This window comes from Melanerpes formicivorus, unplaced genomic scaffold, assembly GCF_026170545.1.
Source record: "Melanerpes formicivorus ecotype bairdi unplaced genomic scaffold, bMelFor1.0.p_v2 SCAF_296, whole genome shotgun sequence".
Classification (NCBI taxonomy): Eukaryota; Metazoa; Chordata; class Aves; order Piciformes; family Picidae; genus Melanerpes; species Melanerpes formicivorus.
The window spans coordinates 151,751-178,370 of NW_027142648.1; the positions used below are offsets into that span (position 1 = coordinate 151,751).

The 26,620-nt window shown below is 59.1% G+C and overlaps 1 protein-coding gene across 2 annotated transcripts in view; it reads left to right on the forward strand.

Moving 5' to 3' along the window:
* Window positions 1–26,620, forward strand: part of KCNQ5 (potassium voltage-gated channel subfamily Q member 5) — a 198,744-nt gene that overhangs the window by 139,348 nt on the left and 32,776 nt on the right. For both annotated transcript variants that reach the window (XM_068170224.1, XM_068170225.1), the window contains exons 4-9: window positions 5,624–5,799; window positions 7,773–7,898; window positions 13,734–13,844; window positions 17,295–17,390; window positions 21,263–21,357; window positions 23,312–23,338. In XM_068170224.1, the coding sequence (XP_068026325.1) occupies window positions 5,624–5,799; window positions 7,773–7,898; window positions 13,734–13,844; window positions 17,295–17,390; window positions 21,263–21,357; window positions 23,312–23,338 (631 nt within the window). The remainder of the gene's footprint in view (window positions 1–5,623; window positions 5,800–7,772; window positions 7,899–13,733; window positions 13,845–17,294; window positions 17,391–21,262; window positions 21,358–23,311; window positions 23,339–26,620) is intronic.

Here is a 26,620-nt window from a genome sequence, read left to right on the forward strand (position 1 = left end):
CTTCTCCTTCTCCTCCTTCCTTCTCCTTCTCCTTCTCCTTCTCCTTCTCCTTCTCCTTCTCCTTCTCTCTTCTTTCTCCTTCTCCTTCTCCCTTCTCCTTCTCCTTCTCCTTCTCCTCTCCTTCTCTTCTCCTTCTCCTTCTCCTTCTCCTTCTCCTTCTCCTTCTCCTTCTCCTTCTCCTTCTCCTTCTCCTTCTCCTTCTCCTTCTCCTTCTCCTTCTCCTTCTCCTTCTCCTTCTCCTTCTCCTTCTCCTTCTCCTTCTCCTTCTCCTTCTCCTTCTTCTTTCTCCTTCTCCTTCTCCCTTCTCCTTCTCCTTCTCCTTCTCCTCCTCCTTCTCCTTCTCCTTCTCCTTCTCCTTCTCCTTCTCCTTCTCCTTCTCCTTCTCCTTCTCCTTCTCCTTCTCCTTCTCCTTCTCCTTCTCCTTCTCCTTCTCCTTCTCCTTCTCCTTCTTCTTTCTCCTTCTCCTTCTCCTTCTCCTTTCTCCTTCTCCTTCTCCTTCTCCTTCTCCTTTCTCCTTCTCCTTCTCCTTCTCCTTCTCCTTCTCCTTCTCCTTCTCCTTCTCCTTCTCCTTCTCCTTCTCCTTCTCCTTCTCCTTCTCCTTCTCCTTCTCCTTCTCCCTCTCCTTCTCCTTTCTCCTTCTCCTTCTCCTTCTCCTTCTCCTTCTCCTTCTCCTTCTCCTTCTCCTTCTCCTTCTCCTTCTCCTTCTCCTTCTTCTTTCTCCTTCTCCTTCTCCTTCCCCTTCTCCTTCTCCTTCTTTCTTTTCCTTCTCCTTCTTTCTTCCTCCTTCTCCGCCCCCTTCCTCTTCCCCTTCCCCTCCCCCTTCCCCTCCCCCTTCCCCTTCTCCCTCTCCCTCTCCCTCTCCCTCTCCTCTCCTCTCCTCTCCTCTCCTCTCCTCTCCTCTCCTCTCCTCTCCGAACCTCTCCTCTCCTCTCCGAACCTCTCCTCTCCGAACCTCTCCTCTCCTCTCCCAGTTCCCTCAGACAGGTTTATTGAAGCAGACCTCTTCTGCAGGAATCTGGGAGCCCCCCAACTTCCCTTTCAGAAGCTGCTGCCTGCCCTCACTCCGATGCCCCTCGGCCACCAGGCTGTGCCTTAAGCTGCTCCCAGTGCCAGCTGCTCTCAGTTTGGGCTGGAGTTTCTAGCAGTGCCTGTGCTGTGCTCCAGAGCAGCACTCTGGGGGGTGGTGTGAGCCCTGTGCTGCCCTGGCTGATCAAGACTCCCAGGGTGCTTCAACAGGAGGAGCAGGCACGTTGCACACATGCAGCAGGGACTGCAGGCTCCCTGCTGGCCTGGTTTGCTTCCCAGCAGGGCTTGCTGAGGTTTTCTTACACCTCTTCCTGGCAGCTTGAGCTGTGCTGGAGTGCTCTGCCTGGCTGCCTTCCCTGCTGCCAGGGAGCACAGCCAGGCAGGGCTGCCCTGGGCACACTCCTGCTTCCCCTGCTCCCAGCCTGAGGAGCTGTAGCCTGGCAGGGCCTGGGGGGCAGAGGGGCAGCACTGTGAGAAAGTCAATCAAAGGAGAGAACAAGGTGAGGAAATGATGCAGCCCTGCCCCAGCAGCCTGGGAAAGCCTCTCCTCCCTCCAAGTGTTTCCAGACGTGTGCCAGGGTTGTCCTCTCCTCCCCTGCTCCCTCAGCCTCTCCTCCTCTGCCTCTCCCATCCCTACCCTCCCTCTGCAAGCAGGTGGCTCCCATGGAGCAGTCAGTGCTCCCACAGGGGCAGAGCAGAGCTCTGCTGCTGCTGCCTGCTCCACCACTGGTGCTCAGAGGGGAGCAGGGCTGGGGCAGAGGGCTCCCAGCAGCACAGGGCAGATGCTGTGTGGCACTGGCAAGACTCAGTTCCTTTGGGGCCTTCGCAGTGGGGGAGTGCCCAGGGAACTCCACCTCCCAAGGGATGCTCTTGGAGATCCTGGGATGGGCAGGAAGAAGGGCAGGGGCATTGGCTTTGGCAAAGAGCTGTCCTGTGGAGAGTGGCTGAGGGTAACCAAACCTCTCAATGAGCACTTCAGTCACTTCCAGACCAAAGCACAGTCCATAATACTTGGCTGGCCTTCCCCCTTTGAAGTCCTGAGAGTGCTTTGCAGGCTGCACACTGCACTTCCAGCAGACCCAGCCAGCTGCAGCTAAGGGTTAGAGCAGGAGCACAGGAGGCCACAAAGGGCTGGAGCCCCTCTGCCGTGGGGACAGCTGAGAGAGTTGGGGCTGCTCAGCCTGGAGAAGGGAAGGCTCCAGGGAGACCTTAGGGCAGCCTGCCAGGACCTGAAGGGGCTACAGGAGAGCTGGGGAGGGACTCTTGACAAGGGTTTGGAGATCTAGCACAAGGGGGAATGGCTTTGAGCTGTAAGAGGGCAGACTGAGATGAGGGAGAAACTCTTTGCAGGGAGGCTGGGGAGAGCCTGGCACAGGCTGCCCAGGGAGGCTGTGGCTGTGCCCTGCCTGGAGGTGTTCCAGGCCAGGCTGGATGAGGCCCTGAGCAGCCTGGGCTGGTGGGAGGGGTCCCTGCCCGGGGCAGGGGGCTGGAGCTGGGTAACCTTCAAGGTGCCTTCTGACCCAACCCATCCTGTGGATCTATGGATTACAAGGGGGCTGTGCCTTTGTGCAGGGTGGCACAAGCCCAGCTGGCCTTGCCACCAGGTCACTCACCAGGGACACCTTAGCAGCACAGTCTTTGCCTGAGGGTTTTCCAGCACACTCTGTGAGAGCCCCAGGGGCAGGCAAACACAGGATAGGATGGGATGGGATGGGATGGGATGGGATAGGGTAGGATAGGATAGGGTAGGATAGGACAGGACAGGACAGGATAGGATAGGATAGGACAGGACAGGACAGGACAGGACAGGACAGGACAGGATAGGACGGGATAGGATAGGATAGGATAGGATAGGATAGGATAGGATAGGATAGGATAGGATAGGATAGACCAGACCAGGTTGGAAAAGACCTTTGAGCTCATCCAGTCCAACCTATCCCCCAGCACCACCTAACCAACTCAACCATGGCACCAAAGGCCTCATCCAGGCTCTTCCTGAGCACCCCCAGGGATATGACTCCACCACCTCCCTGGGCAGCACCTCCTCAGGGCCAATCTCTCTGGCTGGGAAGAACTTCCTCCCAAGAGAAGCTGGCTTGCAGGAGGGGAGCTGAGTGCTCCCTGGCTGTCAGGAGAGTGAGTCAGGATCTGGGGCTTGGTTCAGCAGAGTTCACAGAGGTGTTCCCTGCTACATGATACTCCCTGCTCTCCAGCAGCTTCTTCTGAAGGGCACAGCCAGCCCAGGTCCAAGAGCATAGCTGTCAGGCCAAGGGGATGCTTCAGATACCCTAAGGCATCTCAGATGGCACTGGGCAGATCCATTTGGGCAGCTGAAGGTCTGCCAGAGAGCAGATCAGCTGAGCAGCCAGCAGGAGCCTTCCTGGGGATTAGCTGCCCCTCTCCACAGTGCCCTGGCTCCCCTGTGCTGCACAGGGACTTCAGACACCTGCTCCCCCTGCAGACACCTACAGTTCAAAGCCCTCCCAGGGAGCTCAGTGCCTTGACATGAAGCTGGATCCCCCTGCCCCAGCTGCTTTGCTGAGCTCCATTTCAGTGTGGGATGTCTTTAACTTCTGCTCACAGGGCTCAGAGGGTGGCAGGGGCTGGAAGGGACCTCTGCAGAGCTCCCAGCCCAAGCCCCTGCTGAGCAGAGAATCCAGCACAGGGCACACAGAACACATCCAGACAGGGCTGGGAAGGCTCCAGAGCAGGAGACTCCCCAGCCAGGATGTTTGCAGGCCAGGGGGATTTGGTCCTCAGCTTCCTCTGGTGGCTGAGCAGAACGAACCAGGGCTGCTTCCTGCTGCCCTGGGGCACTCTGAGGAAGAGTCTGCAGCTTGTAGGAGCAGCCAGGCTCAGCACTCACCTGTGGCAGCCCTTGTCCCTTACTGGGTCATTCCTGACCTGGAGATCCCCTTGGGGCAAGATGAGAGCTCAAGGCCAACACTAAAGAAGTGAAAGCTCCTGTCAGCAGGAACTGGCTTTTAGTTCTTCACTGACAGCTCCCTGCAAGGAGGCTGTGCAGAGGCTGCTGCTGCTCTCTGCTCCCAGGGCATTAGTGAGAGAAGAAGAGGGCAGAGCCTCAAGCTGCCCCTGGGGAGGTTGAGAGTGGAGCTTAGGCACAAGAGTGCTCAGGGCTTGGGATGTGCTGGGCAGGGAGGTGTGGAGTGCCCAGGGCTGGCTGTGTTTGAAGGTGGTTTGGCTGTGGGGCTTGGGGCTGTGGTTTAGGGCTGAGCCTTGCAGAGCAGGGCTGATGGTTGGCCCTGGGGAGCCTGGGGCTCTCTCCCAGCCTGGCTGCTGCTGTGGCTCTGTGACTCTGCAGCTGTGGGCTCAGGTTGGCCTTGCAGAGAGCCATGCAGGCAGCACCACTTGCTGAGGTTTGCAGCAGGCATTTCTCACAAAGGCTTTTTAAGCTTTTACAGAAGCCCAGGACATTAATTATGAGGTGATGAAGTAACACAGAGCTTGTTCTGTGCCTTTCCCCTTGGTGTGACTGCCCCAGTCATCAGCAGGGAGCATTATGCCTCCTTCAGAGCATCCCTGTGCCATCCCTGGGCTGCTGCTCCTCATCTCAATCAGCAGTTGGCTGATTAGTCCATGCAGAACCAACTCCCTCTCTCAGTTTGATTCTGTGACCTGAAGAAAGAGATCCCTTACCCCTGCTGGGCTCCCACATGCTCCTCAGGCTGCCAGCTCCAGTTCCAGCCCCCTGCCACGGGCAGGGACACCTCCCACCAGCCCAGGTTGCTCAAGGCCTCATCCAGCCTGGCCTTGAGCACCTCCAGGGAGGCAACATCCACAACCTCCCCGGGTAACCTGTGCCAGAGTCTCCCCACCCTCACTGGAAAGGGTTTCTTCCTCATCTCCAGTCTCAATCTGCCCTCCTCAAGCTTCAATCCATTCCCTCCTTCAACACTCTCCTCTTATCAGAGGCTCAGAGGGTGGCAGGGGCTGGAAGGGACCTCTGGAGAGCTCCCAGCCCAAGCCCCTGCCAGAGCAGGAGCAGAGAACCCAGCACAGGGCACACAGAACACATCCAGACAGGGCTGGGAAGGCTCCAGAGCAGGAGACTCCACAACCTCTCTGGGCAGCCTGCTCCAGGGCTCTGGGAGCCTCCTAGGGCAGAAGTTCCTCCTCCTGCTGAGCTGCAACCTCCTGGGCTGCAGTTTCCATCCACTGCTCCTTGTCCTATCCCAGGGTGCAGCTGAGCAGAGCCTGTCCCCTGCCTCCTGCCCCCCAGCCCTCAGCTCTTGATAGCCATTGATCAGATCCCTCTCAGCCTTCTCCTCTGCAGACTGCACAGCCCCAGGGCTCTCAGCCTCTCCTCCCCAGGCAGTGCTGCAGTCCCTTCAGCAGCCTTGGAGCCTCCCTTGGCCTCTCTCCAGCAGCTCCCTGTCCCTCCCGAGCCGGGGGGCCCAGATCCCTCTGGCATTAAAATCAGCAGCCCGGGTTGCCCCGCTGCAGGTCCCTGGGGCAGCCCTCGGCCCCAGCGGTGCCTTCCCAGCGCTGCTCCCCGGGGGCTGCCCGGCGGGCGGCTGGGCGGCGCGGCCCCGGGGGCGGGCGGGCGCTAACGCTCTCTCTGCGGGGTCTCTTGCAGACATCATTGTCCTCATCGCCTCGGTAGCAGTTGTGTCTGCCAAAACTCAGGGTAACATTTTCGCAACATCGGCACTGAGAAGCCTTCGCTTCCTGCAGATCCTGCGCATGGTTCGCATGGACCGCCGCGGGGGCACCTGGAAGCTGCTGGGCTCGGTGGTGTATGCGCACAGCAAGGTAGGTCCTGCCCCCGGGGCTGCCCTGCTGCCCTCCCCCCGGGGCCTCCGCCGCCGGGGGGCAGCGAACACTCCTCTGGGGCACAGCACCTCGAGGGCTCTGAAGGGAGGGCTGCAGGCTGGGCTCAGGGTGGCTGAGAGGGACCTGGGGGTGCTGGTGGACAGCGGCTGAACAGGAGCCTGCAGTGTGCCCAGGGGGCCAAGCAGGCCAGTGGCATCCTGGCCTCCATCAGGAACAGTGTGGAGCAGGGAGCTCATCCTGCCCTGTGCTCAGCACTGCTCAGGCCACACCTTCAGTCCTGTGTCCATCACTCTGAGGGCACTGCTGAGGCTCTTCCCTTCAGCACAAAGCTGGGGCAGGATTCTCTTCTCTCTCTCTTTCCCTCCTGGTGTTTGTTCTGCACTGCAGCTTACAGCTCTCTGCTTGGGGTCCAGGCAGCTCCTGGGGGGAACACATTGCAGGGGGAGCTGGGGTTGCTTAGCCTGGAGAAGAGGAGGCTCAGGGGAGACCTTATTGCTCTCTGCAACTCCCTGCAGGGAGGTTGTAGCCAGGTGGGGGTTGGGCTCTTCTCCCAGGCACCCAGCACCAGAACAAGAGGACACAGCCTCAAGCTGTGCCAGAGGAGGTTTAGGCTGGAGGGGAGGAAGAAATTCTTCCCAGAAAGAGGAATTGGCCCTTGGGATGTGCTGCCCACGGGGGTGGTGGAGTCCCCATCCCTGGAGGTGTTCAGGAGGGGACTGAATGTGGCACTTGGAGCCAGGGTTTGGTTGACAGGAGGTGCTGGGTGGCAGCTTGGACCTGATGCTCTCTGAGGCCTTTTCCAGCCTTATGACCCTCTGATTCTAAGGCCAGTTGGGCTGGGCAGGAGCCCAGAGCCAGCCCAGAGCCCTGTGCAGTGCTGGCAGCTCTCAGGACATGTTGAAAGCCTTGCCCTTGGTGTGCAGGGGCTGTGTTCAGCTGGGAGCAAAGAAGGCTCCAGGGAGACCTTGGAGTGGCCTTCCAGTATCCCAGTGGGGCCTGAGGAATCACAGCATGGCTCAGGTTGGAGCAGCCTTAGAGCTCCTCTCCTCCAACCTCCCCAGCAGGGGCAGGGACACCTCTCTGCTTGCCTTGGCTGCTCAAGGCCAGGATACAAAGGGGGAAAAGTCCTAATCCATCTGCCAGCGTGTAGAGCTGGCTGCCCCACACTGCAGAGCCCTGCATGAGCTTCAGAGGTTCATGGAATGGGTTGGGGTGGGAAGGATCTCAAAGCTCACCCAGTTCCAACCCCCTGCCATGCCCAGGGACACCTCCCACCAGCCCAGGCTGCTCAGGGCCTCATCCAGCCTGGCCTGGAACACCCCCAGGGAGGAGGCAGCCACAGCCTCCCTGGGCAGCCTGTGCCAGAGTCTCAGCACCCTGCTACTGAAGAGCTTCTCCCTCAGCTCCACTCTGACCCTGCTCTGCCTCAGCTCCAAACCATTGCCCTTGTGCTGGACCCCTCATGCAGAGTCCATCTGCAGCCTCTTCCCAGGAGCCTGCAGCACTAGGCCAAGGGGCAATGGTTTGAAAGCAGGGAGGGGTGGATCTGACTGGACATGAAGAAGCCCTTCACTGGAGGGTGATGGAACTGGGACAAGCTGCCTAGGGAACAGGGGGAGGGCCATCCCTGGACACATCCTAGGGCAGGCCTGACCTGGCTCTGAGCAACCTGATCTAGTTGGGGGTCTCCCTGCTACTGCAGGGGGCTTGGGCTAGGTGAGCTATGGAGGTCCCTTCCAACTCAGAGCATTCTCTGGCTGTCTGAATTTGATACCCTCTGGTCCTGTGTCAAACCCCAGGGCTAGGTTTGGTTCACCTTCAGGGCACATCTGGTCCCTGGGGAAGCCCTTGGTGGGAGGCCAGGAGGGTGCAGAGGGCTTTCCCTTTATGCCTTCCTTGAGATGCCATCCTGAGCAGTCTTCCAAACTGATCTCTGATCTCTCTCTCTCTAGGAGCTGATCACAGCCTGGTACATAGGATTTTTAGTCCTCATCTTTTCATCCTTCCTGGTTTACCTGGTGGAAAAGGATGCAAACAACCAGTTCTCCACATATGCAGATGCTCTCTGGTGGGGCACAGTAAGTACAGAGGGAGCTGTGGGCACTCCTTGAACATGACCTCAGAGCTCTCTGGGTTTCACCTGCTGTGGCTTTCCACTTGCTGTGCTGCTCACTGGATGGTTCTGCCTGGCAGCAGCCTGGTCTGAGAAGCTGCCTCCCCCAGCACATCCAGAGTTCATGTCAGCCCCTGGGGCCCAGAGCCCATTTGCCCCCATCCTGCAGGGCAGCTCTGCTCCTGGTTCTGCTGCAGACCACTGAACCTTCAAGGGGAGAAAGCACTTTGGTGTGTTTGTAACCTACATCCTTTGGTTATGCAGTCACAGAGTCACAGAATCAGCCAGGCTGGGAAAGACTCAGAGCTCATCCAGTCCAACCTCCCCCCAGCACCACCTAACCATCTCAACCATGGCTCCAAGGGCCTCAGCCAGGCTCTGGTTAAACACCTCCAAGGATGGGGACTCATCACCTCCCTGGGCAGCACATCCCAAGGGCCAATCTCTCTCTCTGGGAAGAATTTCTTCCTCACCTCCAGCCTGAACCTCCCCTGGCACAGCCTGAGACTGTGTCCTCTTGTTCTGGTGCTGGGTGCCTGGGAGAAGAGACCAACCCCCACCTGGCTACAACCTCCCTTCAGGGAGTTGTAGACAGCAAGAAGGTCTCCCCTGAGCCTCCTCTTCTCCAGGCTAAGCAACCCCAGCTCCCCCTGCAATGTGTTCCCCCCAGGAGCTGCCTGGACCCCAAGCAGAGAGCTGTAAGCTGCAGTGCAGAACAAACACCAGGAGGGAAAGAGAGAGAGAAGAGAATCCTGCCCCAGCTTTGTGCTGAGGGGAAGAGCCTCAGCAGTGCCCTCAGAGTGATGTTGTTGCTCCTTGCTCTGTGCCTCAGCACAAGCAAGAATAAATATTCCCATGCTGAGCTCAGATCCCTGAGGTCTCTCCCAGGCAGTGCAGGGAGGGCAGCAGCAAACTGCAGGGCTCTGTTCTCACCCAGCTGATGCCAGGGAAGATGCAAAAGGTAAGCCCTGCTCTAATGGCACCAGAATGAAATGTTAGGCTAGAAGAGAGGCTCCTGGGCCCTGCCTCAGCTAGCTGAAGACATCAGGGTTGGTTAATCACCTTCATGATTAGATTTCCCCACTTATGGTCAGTGTGTTTGGTAGCTCCAGCTGTGAGACCACAGAGCCACAGCAGCAGCCAGGCTGGGAGAGAGCCCCAGGGTCCCCAGGGCCAACCATCAGCCCTGCTCTGCAAGGCTCAGCCCTGAACCACAGCCCCAAGCCCCACAGCCAAACCACCTTCAAACACAGCCAGCCCTGGGCACTCCACCACCTCCCTGCCCAGCACATCCCAAGCCCTGAGCACTCTTGTGCCTAAGCTCCACTCTCAACCTCCCCAGGGGCAGCTTGAGGCTCTGCCCTCTTCTTCTCTCACTAATGCCCTGGGAGCAGAGAGCAGCAGCAGCCTCTGCACAGCCTCCTTGCAGGGAGCTGCAGGCAGCCAGGAGCTCTCCCCTCAGCCTCCTCTCTTGCCCACTAACCATCCCCAGCTCCTTCAGCCTCTCTCCAGCACATTGCTTCTCCAGGCCCTTCCCAGCTTCCTTGCCCTCCTCTGCCCTGGCTCCAGCACCTCCACAGCTCTCTGGCACTCAGCTGCCCAGAGCTGGACACAAGGCTCCAGGTGTGGGCTGCCCAGAGCTGAGTGCCAGGGGACAATCCCCTCCCTGCTGCTGCTGGACACAGCATTGCTGAGCCCAGCCAGGAGGCCTTTGGCTCTCTTGGCCCCCTGGGCACACTGCTGGGGCATATTCAGCTGCTTGCAAACTGGAGCAGAGGAGGTTCCGTGTCAACATAATGAACAACTTTGTCACTGTGAGGCTCCCAGAGGCCTGGAGCAGGCTGCCCAGAGAGGTTGTTGGAGTCTCCTGCTCTGGAGCCTTTCCCACCCCACCTGGACATGTTCCTGTGCAACTGGATGTGAGTGAACCAGGTCTAGCAGAGGGCTGGGACTGGGTGGTCTCTAGAGGTCCCTTCCAGCTTCTACCACCCTGGGACCCCTCTGACATTGTCGTGGTCTCATCTGCAGTAGCTTCCCAGACTCTGTTCAGTTAAGCTCAGGGTCAGGCTGGTCAGGGCCTGGCCTGTGGGGAGCTCCTTCCCTTGCAGCACTCACAGTGCTGTGGAGCAGGATCCTTCCTGCACCTCACCCTCCAGCTGCCTGGAACAGGACATTCCCTGGGTGGTGTGATGAGAGGAATGTGCAGTGAAGCTGCAGCTCATTTGTGGGGCCTGAGTGAGGTGATAACAGCACAGTGCTGACACCTGTGCCCCCATGGGAAGGCTGTGCTGAGATAAAGCAACTGCCAGCGAGCAGCAGGCTGCTGAGAACCAGAGACACTAAGTCCTCAGGAGCTGGAGGAATGGGGGGAGGGGAGGAGAGGCTTTTCATATGGCCTTGTTGTTGCCTTTGGAGACACTGCAGGGATGCAGCCTGTGTGGCTCCTGGGTTTGGATTGCTCCCAGATGTCAGAGCCCAGAGGTTCATCTGTGGCTCCTTGGGAAGGCAGTGTGGTGGCAGTGTCACTAGCATGCAGGTGACACCTAGTTCCCTTTCCCTCCTGTCAGCCCAGCCTGGAGCCATCTCTGTCCATTCCAGTGTCTGGCAGGGGCAGGGAGCTGGAGGGGAGCCCAGAGGCTGGGCTGCTTCCAGGGCCTCAGGCTGCTGTGCAGTGAGTGGCCTGGGAGTGAATCTTGAGGAACTTTAAGCAGTGATTCATTTGTCCAAGTGCCTCAGGTTGGGGTCTTCAGGGCCTCTAGCTGGTTTGCACTTGCCCTCTGAGAATCCCTGGGGATAGCTGCTCCAGCAAACAAAGACCAGTCCAAGCCTCTCTGCCGAGCCAAGAGCATGGCTGCATCAGCTCACCCCTGCCAGGAGAGGAGCTGCACACAGCTTGCACTTGATGAGCTCTGAGCTCTTTTCCAGCCTTACTGATTCGAAGACCCCCAGCTCCCTTCCTCCCTCTTGCTCAGTCCCAGCTCCTGCTGCCTTCTGCGGGCTCTGGAGCTTGGTAGGAGCCTCCCTGAGCTGCCACAGCTCAGCCGAGCAGCAGAGACAGCGCCGTGGGCAGTCCCCTCCACGCTGCCGGGCTGCCCTGGCTCCCCAGGGCCCAGCAGCAGCCGGGAGGAAGGGCTGGGGCAGGGGGGTTAAGAGCAGGGGAGGAGCAGGAGAGCTGCCAAGCAGCCGAGGTGTGTGCCTGGGACCGGGCTAGCCTTACAAGACCTGAGCCTGATCACCGCTGGAAGCCTCAGCTGCAGCCGGAGCCCAGCTCTGCCTCTCCCTTCGAGTGGCTGTGGCTGCACTGCGCCCCGCAGCCTCTCCCCGACCACGGCAGCAGCTGCGAGCAGTGTCCACTGGCTGCACAGCCCTGAGCGGGGGAGGTCTAATTGCTTCCAAAAGCCTTTCCTTCTTCTGCCCTGTGGTGACCCCCGGCCTTACACGGGGCTGCTGCGGCCACCTCTGCCGGGGCCGGGCTGTGGGGCCGGGCTGTGGGGCCGGGCTGTGGGGCAGCTGGCAGCAGGAGGAGGTCTCTAGGAGGCACTTGCCTGAAGGGCTCAGCCCTGCCAGGGCGTTTGCCCACGCTTGGTGGAGGATGGAAACAAGGATCCCTTCCCTGTGCACACCTTCCCTGTGCACACCTTCCTTCCCTGTGCACACCTTCCCTGTGCACACCTTCCCTGCCAGAGTGCTTGGCACTCAGCCTGCTGCTGGCTCTCCTGGTGCCCTCCAGGCTGTGCCCTGCCCTGGGCACGCTCCCGGCCCTCGGAAATCCTGACCCTGCCCTGGCCTCCCCCAGCCCCCAGCCGCCCTGCCCTGGCCTCCCCCAGCCCCCAGCCGCCCTGCCCTGACCTCCCCCAGCCCCCATCCGCCCTGCCCTGACCTCCCCCAGCCCCCATCCGCCCTGTCCTGACCTCCCCCAGCCCCCAGCCGCCCTGCCCTGGCCTCCCCCAGCCCCCAGCCGCCCTGCCCTGGCCTCCCCCAGCCCCCAGCCACCCTGCCCAGGCCTCTGCCAGCAGCAGCTATGCCATCCAAGAAGGAAGCAGGCAGGCAGAGCTTTCCCCTGCCCAGCCAGCCCCCGGCTTTGGCACTGCCAGGCTTCCCAGGCCAGGGGCAGCCCAGGCAGGGAGGGCCCTCAGCCCCCCACAGGCATCGAGCCATCAGCTTTTGCCTTGGAGATGCACTCAGAGAGCCACAACCCTGCACCATCATCCCAGGGAGGTCTGCATTTGTGCTGCATTTCTGCATGGCCTGCAGTCAAGGAGCTCCCTGTGGAGAGTGCTCCCACTTGTACCAACCTCTGCCACCATCTGTGCTGGGCTGCAGCAGGAGAAGTGTGGCCAGCAGGGCAGGGAGGGGATTCTGCCCCTCTGCTCCACTCTGCTGAGACCACAGCTGCAGCTCTGGGGCCAGTTCTGGAGCCTCTGTGCCAGGAAGGGTCTGGAGGGGCTGGAAGGTGTCCAGAGCAGGGCCAGGAGGAGGAGCAGAGGGCTGGAGCTGCTCTGCTGTGAGCACAGCCTGAGGGAGTTGGGGTTGTGCAGGCTGGAGAGGAGAAGGCTCCCAGGAGACCTCATTGTGGCCTTCCAGGGTCTGCAGGGGGCTGCAAGAAAGCTGGGGAGGGACTTGTGAGGGTGTCAGGGAGGGATAGGACTGGGGGGGATGGAGCAGAACTAGAAGTGGGGAGATGGAGATTGGCTGTGAGGAAGAAGTTGTTGGCCAGGAGGGTGGTGAGAGCCTGGCACAGGCTGCCCAGGGAGGTGGTGGAAGCCTCCTGCCTGGAGGTGTTTGCAGCCAGGCTGGAGGTGGCTGTGAGCAACCTGCTGTGGTGTGAGGTGTCCCTGCCCATGGCAGGGGGTTGGGGCTGGCTGAGCCTTGAGCTCCCTCCCAGCCCTGGCAGCTCTGTGGGTCTGTGGGTGTCAGCACAGCACAGCTTGTGACACATCTGCCTGCTGAGCCTGGCTGCTTGCCTTCACCACACGACTACAGGTGCCCTCTGCTTTTGCTTTGGTTTGGCCTCTCCCCACCCTGGCCTGGCATAGCCTTGCCCAGCAGCCCGAGGCTCCTCCTCGCTGCTGTGGAGCAGTCCTTGGGTCTGCAGGGCAGGAGGCTTACCTGAGCCTGCCCTAAGGAGGGGGAAGAGCACCAGGAACTCCTTCAAGTTCCTTCCAGTGTTTGATTTGATCTCTGTGTGTGTTTCAGCAGCTAACCCCCTCCAATCTGTGCTGCCAGCTCAGCTGCTTCCTACTGCTCCTTGGGCTTTGCCTCCTCCGTGAGCCTCAGCTCAGCCCTGCTGGGCTCTCCCCAGTAGCTCTCTGTGCAGCTCCCATCTGTGGAGCTGTGCTCTGGGTGCTGTTTGCCTGCAGCACACAGGTGAAATCCCTCAGGTCCCCGCAGGAGCAGCATGGGGTTTGGGGTTTTTTCCTGCTCAGCTCATGCAATTTGCCTCCACTCTGGCGGGGGGGGGGGGTTGGAACTGGATGGTCCTTGAGGCCCCCTCCAGCCCTGACAATTCTGTGATCCTATGAGTGAAGAGTTTGATTAATTCACTCATTTCTGATCTAGTCAACTTCTCTCCAGTTTGGGCTGCAGCTGAGCTTTATTTATTCAGGAACAGGATGAAGCCTGCACGGCACAGACCCCATTCTCCTGTGAATTTGGGGGTGTGGGGGGTGTGTTTGTCCTTCAGGAGCAGCTCGCTCTCGGTTTCAAGCCTCGGTGGCTGTTTTCACGCGGTGTAAATGATCTGCAGTTAACCTCTCATTGTCTGCTGGTAAACCGCTGATGTTCATTGATCTCCCTTCAGATCACGCTGACAACCATCGGCTACGGAGACAAAACTCCCCTGACCTGGCTCGGGAGGTTGCTGTCTGCAGGATTCGCTCTGCTGGGCATCTCTTTCTTTGCACTGCCTGCTGTGAGTATGCCTGGAAGGCTGGGGACGAAACTCTGCCGGGGCAGAAGAGGCTGAGGGAAGCTCTCTCTGCACGAAGAGCAACCGTTTAAGGTTGTGACCTTCGTGGCACTGCAGAATCGCTGTCCAAAACCCCAAGGGAAGATGTAGAGAGGCAGGGAACTGCTGGAGAGAGGCCAACAGGGGGGCGTGAGGATGCTGCTGGGCCTGCAGCATCTCTCTCACAAGCAGAGGCTGGGAGACCTGGGGCTGCTTAGTCTGGAGAAGACTCAGAGGGGATCTGATCAATGCTGATCAATATCTAAAGGGTGTGTGGGGGAGAGAATGGAATGGAATGGAATGGAATGGAATAGAATAGAATAGAATAGAATAGAATAGAATAGAATAGAATAGAATAGAATTAACCAGGTTGGGAAAGCCCTTTGAGCTCACCCAGTCCAACCTATCCCCCAGCACCATCTGATCAACTCAACCATGGCACCAAGTGCCTCTTCCCAAACACCCCCAGGGATGGTGACTCCACCACCTCCCTGGGCAGCACATCCCCATGGCCAATCTCTCTTGCTGGGAAGAACTTTCTCCTCACCTCCAGCCTGAACCTCCCCTGGCACAGCCTGAGACTGTGTCCTCTTGTTCTGGTGCTGGCTGCCTGGGAGAAGAGGTTCGGAGAGGTGAGGCGAGGCGAGGCGAGGCGAGGAGAGGAGAGGAGAGGAGAGGAGAGGAGAGGAGAGGAGAGGAGAGGAGAGGAGAGGAGAGGAGAGGAGAGGAGAGGAGAGGCGAGGCGAGGCGAGGCGAGGCGAGGAGAGGAGAGGAGAGGAGAGGAGAGGAGAGGAGAGGCGAGGCGAGGCGAGGCGAGGCGAGGCGAGGCGAGGCGAGGCGAGGAGAGGAGAGGAGAGGAGAGGAGAGGAGAGGAGAGGAGAGGAGAGGAGAGGAGAGGAGAGGAGAGGAGAGGAGAGGAGAGGAGAGGGGAGGGGAGGAGAGGGGAGGGGGAGGGGAGGGATGTTTGGGTATTTGCAACGGGGTTGTGCTGTGGGACCAGGTTCAGGTCCAGCAGAAGGCAGTAGATGAAGGCGAATGAGCCTCATTTGATGTGCAAATGGCACTGTGGTTCCCTGGGGCTGGTTGTGACTCAAGAGGAGACTTTGTTTGTGTTGCTTCTATCAGCGTTCAAGAGACTCTGAGGGCCCTGGGAGTCGCTTAATGACCAATCAGTGCTGTGGGGTGGGAAGTGACTTCTCCTTTCTGTGAGAGGATTGCCTTTGTCTCTCAGAGCAGCGTGGGGAGAGCATGGGACCAGAGCTGGCTGCCCTGCTCTGTTGCATTGCAGCCACTGCCACCTCTGCAGGAAATCCATCCTGGGGTGCTCAGAGAGATGCCCTGCAGGTCACTGAGCACACAGGAGTTCCAACTGTGCATTGGCTTCCAACCCCTGCTGATGATGCTGAGGGGCTTGGAGCAGCTCTGCTGCCAGGCCAGGCTGAGGGAGCTGGGGGTGTGCAGCCTGGAGAAGAGAAGGCTGCAGGCAGAGCTCAGAGCAGCCTGCCAGGAGCTGAAGGGGCTGCAAGAAGGCTGCAGAGAGACTGTTGGCAAAGGCCTGCAGGGCCAGCAGCAGGGCCAAGGGCTGCAGAGCAGAGCAGAGCAGCTTGAGCTTGGAGGTGAGGAAGAAGTTGTGCAGCAGGAGGCTGGTGGAAGCCTGGCCCAGGTTGCCCAGGGAGGTGGTTGAGGCTCCCTGCCTGGAGCTGTTGAAGGGGAGGCTGGAGAGGGCTGTGGGCAAGCTGCTGGAGTTGGGGCTGTCCCTGCTGGGTGCAGAGGCCTTGGGCTGAGCTCTGCAGCTCCCTCCCAGCCCAGCCCATTTGTCAAGCCAGCATTTCTCAGGAGCCCTGAATCATCTGCTGCATCTATTTCCTGCTCTGAGCACAGAGAGCATTTCAGTGTCTCTGGCATATGGTAATGCATCATAATTATCACACTGCCCAGGGTTGAATCGCTGACATTTACTGGCAGCTGCTGTAATTAATCCCCTTTGTCACCATGTCACTGGGACCAGGAGAGCTGGGTTCAGCAGGGCTGCCATCAACATGGAGCAGAGGAATAACCTTTCCTACTAGAGATGCCAGGACTTGTGTTCCTCGTGTTGTGCCTGTGTACAGATACTCATTTAAGCAGCTGAATATGCCCCAGCAGTGTGCCCAGGGGGCCAAGAGAGCCAAAGGCCTCCTGGCTGGGCTCAGCAATGCTGTGTCCAGCAGCAGCAGGGAGGGGATTGTCCCCTGGCACTCAGCTCTGGGCAGCCCACACCTGGAGCCTTGTGTCCAGCTCTGGGCAGCTGAGTGCCAGAGAGCTGTGGAGGTGCTGGAGCCAGGGCAGAGGAGGGCAAGGAAGCTGGGAAGGGCCTGGAGAAGCAATGTGCTGGAGAGAGGCTGAAGGAGCTGGGGATGGTTAGTGGGCAAGAGAGGAGGCTGAGGGGAGAGCTCCTGGCTGCCTGCAGCTCCCTGCAAGGAGGCTGTGCAGAGGCTGCTGCTGCTCTCTGCTCCCAGGGCATTAGTGAGAGAAGAAGAGGGCAGAGCCTCAAGCTGCCCCTGGGGAGGTTGAGAGTGGAGCTTAGGCACAAGAGTGCTCAGGGCTTGGGATGTGCTGGGCAGGGAGGTGGTGGAGTGCCCAGGGCTGGCTGTGTTTGAAGGTGGTTTGGCTGTGGGGCTTGGGGCTGTGGTTTAGGGCTGAGCCTTGCAGAGCAGGGCTGATGGTTGGCCCTGGGGACCCTGGGGCTCTCTCCCAGCCTGGCTGCTGTGGCTGTGAGCTTTTCCCAAGAGCCATAAGGGGCACAGCAGGGCAGGGCAGGGCAGGGCAGGGCTCTGAGGGCCATGCAGGTATCTGGCACAGCCACCTGTGGTCATTTCCTCCTTCCTGGCCCTAGCTCCTCTGGATGCTCCTGCTTCATTATGTGTACCTACACCTATGCTATATATATCCATGACCTTTAGAGCTGCAGGAACATCCTGCAGCAGGCACTCCAGCAGTAGCTGGGATGAGGGAGCTCTGGTAGCACCACAGATGCTGTCACTGAAGTACAGAGCCCTCTGCTTCACCACAAAAGGAGCTCTGCCCTTCAGCCTTGCACCCCCAGGTGCTGCCACAGAATCTCAGGCTGGTAGGGGTTGGAAGGCCCCTGTGGAGCCATCATCCACTCCAGCCCCCCCTCCTGAAGCAGCTTTGCATAGATCAGGTTGCACAGGAAGGTGTCCAGGTGTATTCTGAGTGGCTCCAGGGAAGGAGGCTCTCTGAGAGCCTGCTGCAGGGCTCTGCACCCTCAGAGCAGATCTTCCTTATCGTTCAGTCCCCTCCTGTGTGTTCCCTGCAGCAGTCTCCTGGCCTACCCTCTCCACTGAGCCTTTGTGGCTGTGCTGGGGCTGTGCTGGGAACCCCTCACCCACCTGCTGCTGCCTTGTGTTGCAGGGCATCCTTGGCTCAGGATTTGCACTGAAAGTGCAGGAGCAGCATCGCCAGAAGCACTTTGAGAAAAGGAGGAACCCAGCTGCCAGTCTGATCCAGGTGAGCAGCTGGGAGCAGGTGGTTCACACTGCCTGTGAGACACACTTGGTCTTTTTCAGGCTGGGGAGACCCTCTGCCAGTGATGTTTAAGGGGTTGGTGGTTTCCTGGCATGAGTCTGTTCAGGCATTGCTGTGTGCCAGAGCTGTGCCTTCCCATGCAGAGGTTTGGGGGCCTTAGAACCACAGAGCTGCCAGGGCTGGAAGGGAGCTCAAGGCTCAGCCAGCCCCAACCCCCTGCCATGGGCAGGGACACCTCACACCACAGCAGGTTGCTCACAGCCACCTCCAGCCTGGCTGCAAACACCTCCAGGCAGGAGGCTTCCACCACCTCCCTGGGCAGCCTGTGCCAGGCTCTCACCACCCTCCTGGCCAACAACTTCTTCCTCACAGCCAATCTCCATCTCCCCACTTCTAGCTCTGCTCCATCCCCCCCACTCCTATCCCTCCCTGACACCCTCACAAGTCCCTCCCCAGCTTTCCTGTAGCCCCCTGCAGCTCCTGGAAGGCCACAATGAGGTCTCCTGGGAGCCTTCTCCTCTCCAGCCTGCACAACCCCAACTCCCTCAGGCTGTGCTCACAGCAGAGCAGCTCCAGCCCTCTGCTCCTCCTCGTGGTCCTTCTATCCATGCTGAAGGAACCACCTTGAGGCTCAGTTGCAGGCCCACAGTTAGTGAATAGCTTGGGGGGAAAACCCAGAATTGCTCCCCAGACAGCCCAGCTGAGAGCACGGCACTCTTGGCTCTGTTAAGCTGCTTTTCATCTGCTAGAGGCTTTGGAGTGTGCCAGCACAAGGGGCAGGGGTGGAAGCTGAGGCAGAGGAAGTGCCATGGGAAGAGGAGGAAGAATTTGTTGGCTGTGAGGGTGAGAGGAGCCTGGCAGAGGCTGCCCAGGGGGGCTGTGGAGTCTCCCTGTGTGGAGCTCTTGCAAGGCCAGCTGGATGTGTTGCTGTGTGAGCTGCTGTGGGTGACCCTGCTGGGGCAGGGGGCTTGGGCTGGCTGAGCTCTGCAGCTCCCTGCCAGCCCCTGGCACTCTGTGGCTGTGTGAGAATGAGAAGCATCCTGCCCCAGAGGGCTGCTTCCACTGTCAGTTAGTGGCAAAGGCTGGAAATGTAGGCACCAGCGGTTCCAGAGGGTCTGAGCCTGTCAGGAGTGGCTTCAAGCTCCACCCCTGACACGATGGTGGTGCAGAGCAGCAAGGCAGGAAGGAGCAGCAGTGCTGAGGGCCAGGCTGGATGGGCTCTGAGTGGGAGGTGTCCCTGCCCGGGGCAGGGCTGTTGGAACCAAATGATCTTTAAGGTCCCTCCCACCCCAACCCAATCTATAACTGCTTGATAGTTGTTAACCAGCTGGTTTGCAGGGCAGGCTTTCACAGGCTCAGAGGGTGTCTGGGGTTGGAAGGGAGCTCTGGAGAGCTCCCAGTCAAGCCCCCTGCCAGAGCAGGAGCAGAGAACCCAGCACAGGTTGCACAGGACCACATCCAGATGGGGCTGGGAAGTCTGCAGGGAAGGAGGCTCCAGCACCCCTGTGGGCAGCCTGCTCCTTCCTTAACTTAAAGTCTTAGTTACAAATGAGGAATCCCTCTGCAGAATCCTTTTGCACCAAGTTTGATTCCACTCAGTGCTCTGGAAAATAAACTGAACCCCAACCACAAGAGAGAACAAAAGCAGCAGGGGGGGAAGGAAACAATCTCCTGGCCTCCTGGTTCCTCTCCTCTGGAGCCCAAGGTTTTGCTGTCTGCCCCTTGTGCTGGTTTGGCTTTGATGCTGAAATAACCAATCCAGATAAGAAAGCTGAGCCTGAGCATGCTGCAGGTCCCTGGTGAGTCCAGGGTAGATCCTGGGCTGCCTTTAAAGCAGTCTTAAACTCCCTCTCTGCTTTCCATCATTGCTCTTCAATGGTCATTAAATGCCAAGCGGTTGACATTGGGCAATTAGCAGACTAATTAGCATAGATCAAGGTATAAATCCACTCCTTTTGCATCTGTCCTGCTGTGGAATGACTCTCTGGAATGTTTGCTAGCACAGCCTGGTGGAGCTCCCTGCCAGTGGCACAGTGAGAAAGATGAGGGCAAGGAAAGGGAACCCCAGGATCAGAGGATGGTAGGGTGGGAAGGGACCTCCAAGGATGATTGAGTCCAACCCCCCCTGCCAGAGCAGCACTATGGAAATGAACTGGGAGATGATTACAGGGTGAATGGTTCCCACCACATGTCTTGCTACACCAAAGGTAAAACTTGGTCTGGAAGCAGGATCCAGAATTAACCAGGCTGGAAAAGGCCTTGGAGATTCCAACAGACAACTGCTCCAGAGCCTCTGCCCCACTGTTAGTCACTCCAGAAGGGATCTGAAGAAGGATAAGAGATGCAGATAAAGACTGGGAGCAGAGTCAAGAGCTCCATGCAAGTCCCCAGTGCGTTCCCACTCCTGGAGGCTCATTGCAGACCTTAGCTGCAGGAGCAGAGGAGCAGGAGGCAGATCAGAGGGTGGGGAGGGTGGGCGGCGCTGTGCACGGCGGTGCTGCTGCTCACACAGCAGCTCTGAGTGCTCCGGGCTGGAGGGCACCTCCAGACCTCTCCCAGTCCCAGCCCCCTGCAGCCAGCAGGGACATCCCCAGCCGGGTCAGGGTGACATTGAGCCATGGCCAGCACGCAGAGATGCTCAGCCAGGGCCAAGGAATGCAGCGGTGCTGAGCTCAGAGAAGCTGCTCCCGTGTGCAGGACCTGCCCCAGCCCTGCTTGCAGGCGCAGAGCTGCACAGGGCAATCCATTTCCAAGGCTCTGCTCTGGTCACTCCCCCTTGGAAATGAGCTTTTCCTGTGTGCTTCAGCAGTGCCCCAGTCTACAGGGAAGGGGGGAAAGAAACCCAACCACAGCTCCTCTCAATTGCTTTTGATCTGCTTTCCAGTATTGTTCCCAAAGCCTCTCCTGACACTGTCTTTACCTCAGACTGCAAGCTTGTGTGGGTGTCCCCTGCGGACTTGTGACAAATGAATCACTGCCATGGGGGTTTGGGGAGCAGTTTAATGTGCTGATTCCTTTCTGGTTCTCTCCTCAAAACCACTAACTGATAGTGAACTGTGTTAAGTATCCTGTGCCTGGCAAAGCCCTCGGGAGGTTCTTTCCTGGAGTTCCCTAATCCACCTAAGAGAGCACATCCCAGTGCCAGCAGGATCCCTGCCCTCCATGAGCACAGAATCAGCCAGGTTGGAAGAGACTTCCAAGATCATCAAGTCAAACTGAACACCCAGCCCTAACTAATCAGCCAGACCATGGCACCAAGGGCCTCAGCCAGGCTCTGGTTAAACACCTCCAGGGCTGGGGACTCCACCACCTCCCTGGGCAGCACATCCCCAGGGCCAATCTCTCTGTCTGGGAAGAACTTCTTTCTAAGGTCAAGCCTAAAATTCCCCTGTGCAGCTTGAGACTGTGTTCTGGTGCTGGGTGCCTGGGAGCAGAGCCCAACCCCCAGCTGGCTGCAACCTCCCTGCAGGGAGTAGGAGAGAGCAAGAAGGTCTCCCCTGAGCCTCCTCTTCTCCAGGCTAAGCAACCCCAGCTCCCTCAGCCTCTCCTCCCGGGGCTGTGCTCCCCAGCCTTGCTGCCCCTCCTCAGCCTGGTGGCAGTGTCCCTTCATGTCTCTGGCTCCTCTCTGCTTCTCTGTTGTTTCCCCACCCCAGGCTCCGTGGCAGTTTTACTCCACCGAGGCCAGCCGAGCAAACCCGACAGCCTGGCGACATTGCCCAAGTACCCTTCCTCCCCTCAGGCATGTATCAGTGCTGGAGTGGGGAGCACGAGAGAGAGGAGAGGCAGGAGTGGTGCTGGTTACTAATCTGCTTCTCCACTGTTGTTTTGTCGTTGCCCCCCTCTCCTGCACGCAGTGTGTGTGGCGGAGTTACGCGGCTGATGAGAAATCAGTCTCCGTTGCTACCTGGAAGCCTCACTTGAAGGCCTTGCACACCTGCAGCCCTACAAAGTAGGTACAACTCTGGCAGCTGGGGCTGTCCCCTGCTCTGCTCAAGCTTGTGGAGAGCTGCTCTCTGTCTCTTTCGCCTCGCTTTGTCTTCCTGAAGTCTGCTCCTTGCAACCTCCAGCTGGCAGCTCAGTGTAACCCTGCAGCCTGAAGGCACAGGGGAGACAAACACAACTCATTGCCGTTGAGCTGGGAAATGTCACTGAGCACAGGCATTAGGGACATCTTGCCCCCCAAACCCACTCATGTATCAAGGTTGATGTTCCAGCCAGTTCCTGATTGTCTCTAAGGAGGGAAGCGTTCAGCTGGCTGCAGAGCTCCTGCCTGGGTTTAATCAGGCTGGGCTTATGCCTCTGCATGAGGCTGGAGCCCCAGGGCTGCCTTGCCAAGAGAGGGAGCCCTGTGGAGACCCAGGGCTGCCTTGCCAAGGGAGGGAGCCCTGTGGAGCCCCAGGGCTGCCTTGCCAAGGGAGGGAGCCCTGTGGAGCTCCAGGGCTGCCTTGCCAAGGGAGGGAGCCCTGTGGAGCCCCAGGGCTGCCTTGCCAAGAGAGGGAGCCCTGTGGAGCTCCAGGGCTGCCTTGCCAAGGGAGGGAGCCCTGTGGAGACCCAGGGCTGCCTTGCCAAGGGAGGGAGCCCTGTGGAGCTCCAGGGCTGCCTTGCCAAGGGAAGGGAGCCCTGTGGCATCCTGCAGGTGAATGTTCTGGGGAATTGCACACAAACATTCAGGCTGGGAGAGAGCCCAGGGTCCCCAAGGCCAACCATCAGCCCTGCTCTGCAAGGCTCAGCCCTAAACCACAGCCCCAAGCCCCACAGCCAAACCACCTTCAAACACAGCCAGCCCTGGGCACTCCACCACCTCCCTGCCCAGCACATTCCAGTGCCTGAAAATTAGTTCCTTTCCATCCTGACCTCAGCATCTCCTCAGGACACTTCATCCCCTCAGTCAGACACACAGATAGCTCCTGGGAGGTGACTGCAAAGAGCTGCTGCCCCAGCTTGGCAGACAGGAAATGTTTTGCTGTCTGAGTCTGGGTGAGAATTCACAGGGCACCAGCAGCCCAAGGCTCTTTGATAACCCAGCAGGAGGTTTAGCAGGGGGCAGTAAGCTGAGTGATGGAGCAGAGGGCAGCAGTCAGGAAGCAGAAGATGCTTGCTGCAGGGGAGAAGGTGCTGAGAGCCTCATGGAGAAGCTGCAGCCAGTGCAGGGGAATTGCTGCTTTCTCTCAGAGCTGGGTGATGGGCAGCCACATGGCAGCAAAGGGTGCCCCCAGCTCAGCCCCAAGAGGAGGTTTGGCTGGGGACCCAAAGCTGCCCTTTGCACTTCAAAGAGCTGACAAGAGCAGAGCCACAAGCAAGGCACGGGCAGAGCTGTCCTGCCAGACATGCTGCAGGCTGGCAGCAGCTCCTCAGGTGGGGAGTGGTGTGGAGCATGGCCTGCTCTGTCCCTGACAGGTGCCAGCAGGTAGAAGGCAACACTTGGCAGAAGATCACACAGACACTGAGGCTGCTTCCCACCTGAAGCATCCCAGCAGGACTGTCCCTCCCCAGCACAGCTCCTTGGTGTTTGCAGCCAGCACTCTGCTGTGCTGCCCCCGAACAGTCCAAGCTTTTCAGCTGCCTAACGAACACTCAGAGCCTGCAGCCTCCCGGTGCCTGTGTGTCAGCAGCTGCCTCTTGCCCTCAGTGCTTTGCCAGCTCAGTCTGCAGTGGGCTGCACCAAGCTGTGCCTGTGCTCCATCGAGCACCTGGGCAGGGCTCCTCCTGCTTTGTGGAAGCGTTGCAGCTCTGAGTCTTGCCTGGCTGTGTGCTTGTGGTTGCCATGTGTGTGTTTGTGCACTAATTAACATCTCCATCGATGTTTATCATGTACCTGGCATGGTGTGTAACTGAAGCAGGCTGATTACTATCTTGCATAACAAGTCTGGTTTTTTTTTCCCCTCCCACTCCCTGACCTGAAGAAAAGAACAAGGGGAAGCTTCCAGCAGGTTTGTAGCTCCTTCTTGTTTCTTTCACCTGTGAAATTGCTCTCCTCTGGTGCTTTGCACTCTTGCCCAGAGTCACAGAGTGGGAGGAGAGGGGGAGCTGGGAGGGAAAGGCACCTCTGGAGATCGACCAATCCTCCCCCCCACTAAGGCAGGCTGCCCTCGCATGGAGTCACAGAATGGGAGGGGCTGGGAGGGGTCTCTGCAGGTCACCTAACCCAAGCTCCCTGCCAGAGCAGGACCACCTAGGGCAGGTTGCTATGTGTCCAGGAGGGGTTTGAAAGGCTCCAGAGCAGGAGACTCCTCCTTGGGCAGCCTGTCCCAGTGCTCCAGCACCCTCAAGGGAAAGGAGCTCTTCCTCCTGCTGTAAATGAAACCTCCTGTGTCCTGCTTTGTACCCCACTGAGCACCACTGAGAGGAGCCCAGCCCCACCCCCATGACCTCCTCCCTCTACCTATTGATCAGCATTGCTAAGATGCCCTCTTTGGGCAGAGGAGGCAGCCTGGCATCTCCTCCTTTACTAAGCCCCAGCACCACTGGGCAGGAGGGCAGGGGGAGTTTCCACCCAGCCTGGATCACAGAGCCACAAAGTGCCAGGGGCTGGCCCCAGAGCTCCAGAGCTCAGCCAGCCCAAGCCCCCTGCCCCAGCAGGGTCACCCACAGCAGCTCACACAGCAACACATCCAGCTGGCCTTGCAAGAGCTCCACACAGGGAGACTCCACAGCCCCCCTGGGCAGCCTCTGCCAGGCTGCTCTCACCCTCACAGCCCACAAATTCTTCCTCCTCTTCCCATGGCACTTCCTCTGCCTCAGCTTCCACCCCTTGTGGAGTGCCTGCCCACAGGGAGCAGAGGCAGGCATGGGCAGGACTGGCCTTCCTGGGTAGATGAAGCCCTGGAGATACCCAGTGGCAGGGCAGCAAGGGGAGCCCTGCTGCCTGCTGTGCTTAGAGCTCAGATCCACAGGGACAGGAAGGGACTCCGTGGCTGCAGGAGCATTGCCCTGCCTCCCAAACCCCCTGGGGCTGGGAGTCTGCTGGCTGGGCAGCCAGCCCTGCAACATCAGCACCACCAGAGAGCAGGAAAGGATGGGAAGGCAAGAGGCAAAGTCCTGCTGTGGTTCAGGAGCTCTCCTGGCTCCTGCAGCCAGGGGTGGAAGGCGTTGGCATCGGTTCCCCACGTCCCCTTCCACACCTCGGATCACTGCTCCGGGCCTGGCTCCATCCTTTGCCCTCTCACAGGAACTGGGCGGGGGGGGAGGGTTGGATTTGCTCTGAGATGTCCCTCAGGAGCACTCAGCTGCTCTGTCAGCTCTGTGCCTTCTCACACACGCTGCCTGTTGGTGCAGCCTCTTGATCTGATGCAGTTACTGCAGCCTGCTCAGACCTTTGGCTCTCCCCAGCCACCTTCCCTGCTCCTTCCAACAGCAACCTTTAAAGCTGCCTTCAGCTCTTTTAGAGGGGAGGCTGGAGTGGGCAGCAAAGGTCCCTGCAAAACAGTGATCTGTGCTGAGGGGAGAGAGGTTGCTCCCAGTGCTGCCCAGGAGCACTTGTAGAGGACAAAGTTACTTGCAATAAGTAGGAGGTGGATGCAAAATGAACCTCAGCTGTCAAAGCATCTCACTGCTGAGAGCTGCTGTGGGGCTTCAAGCACTCAGTGTACAGGCTGCCATGGGGGGTTGTGGAGTGGGTCAAGGGAGGTTCTCCTGCCCCTCTGCTCTGCCCTGCTGAGGCCACAGCTGGAATCTGGTGTCCAGCTCTGGGCCCCTCAGGTCAGGAAGGAGCTGAGGGAAGTGCTGGAGAGAGTCCATGGCAGAGGCACAGAGATGCTGCAGGCAGTGGAAGCTCTTCCTTAGGAGCAGAGGCTGAGGGAGCTGAGGGCTCTGGAGCTTGGCTTGGAGGAGCCTGAGAGGTGAGCTCCTGGCTGGGGCTAAAGCTGTGCAGGGGCAGTGGCCAGAGGCTGGAGCCAGGCTCTGCTGGGGGCTGCCCAATGCCAGCAGAAGGGGCAGGGGTGGAAGCTGAGGCAGAGGAAGTGCCATGGGAAGAGGAGGAAGAATTTGTTGGCTGTGAGGGTGAGAGAAGCCTGGCAGAGGCTGCCCAGGGGGGCTGTGGAGTCTCCCTGTGTGGAGCTCTTGCAAGGCCAGCTGGATGTGTTGCTGTGTGAGCTGCTGTGGGTGACCCTGCTGGGGCAGGGGGCTTGGGCTGGCTGAGCTCTGCAGCCCCCTGCCAGCCCCTGGCACTCAGGGCTCCTGTGGTTTAGGCAGCTCTCTTTCCCTTTCTCTGCTCTGACTGGCAGGTGTTGGTCCCTTCAGAGGTCTGTCCTGCTGCAGAGTGCTGTAGGCAGGGAAAGAAATGAACTGGTTAACTCCTGAGCTCCTGATCCGCTGCACAGCTCCTCTGGGGCCACTCAGTGTCTTGGCAGTGCTGTTTGTCCTCCTCATGCTGATGTCCTGCTCCCTGTTTGTGCCACTCCAGAGCACCCAGGAGGTGTTGCTCTGTGTTTGTGCCACTTGGCAGTACTCCTGGTGGACAGGGTCTGTGGTGGGGAGAATGTGGCTGCAGACTGCTGCAGCCCTCCTTGGAGGGAGCTCTCCTCCACTGTGCAGCTCCTTTCCTCCTGAGTGACTTGCATGGGATGCTGTGTGAGCTGAGTGAGCTGCCCCTTCTGTCCCTTCAGTGAAGGGGGGTTTGCACAGGCAGTGCTCTGGGCTGCTCTCTGGAGATGCTCCTTGCTCCCTGCTCCCCTCTGACAACAGTGGAGAAGAACTTTTCTGACTGTGAGGGAAGGTGAATTATTTCCTTGCCCACCCAAGTGACTTTCTGTCCTGAGAGAAAGGAGTTCTGGTGCTTAGAGAGCTAGCTGCTGCTGGAGTGTGAGTGGAGAGAGGGCTGTGCTTAGGAGGCTGGAGCTGCCAGCTGCTGGGAGGGGAGGGTGTGTGCTGTGTCCCTCCAGATGTGGGGCAGAGGTGCATGAAGCACTTCTCCAAAGCAGTGGCAGGGAAGCACCACTCCAGAGCTCGCTAGAAAGCAGCCCTGGAGTCCTTTGGAAAGCCTGGGTGCCAACTCCTCACCAGCAAAGGCACACACTGCCTGCAGGCAGTAGTTACTGCCCTTCAGTTGTTCCATCTGCCTGAGGTTCTTCTGGGCAGGGAGCTGGAACAAGCCTGATGAATCCCACAGCCCCCCAGAGCATAAGGAGTCTGGGCTGTGTGCAGGGCAAGCCTTGGGTGTCTGCAGAGGATGAACCTTCCCAGCTTCACAGATTGCAGGGAGCCTCAAAGCTCCT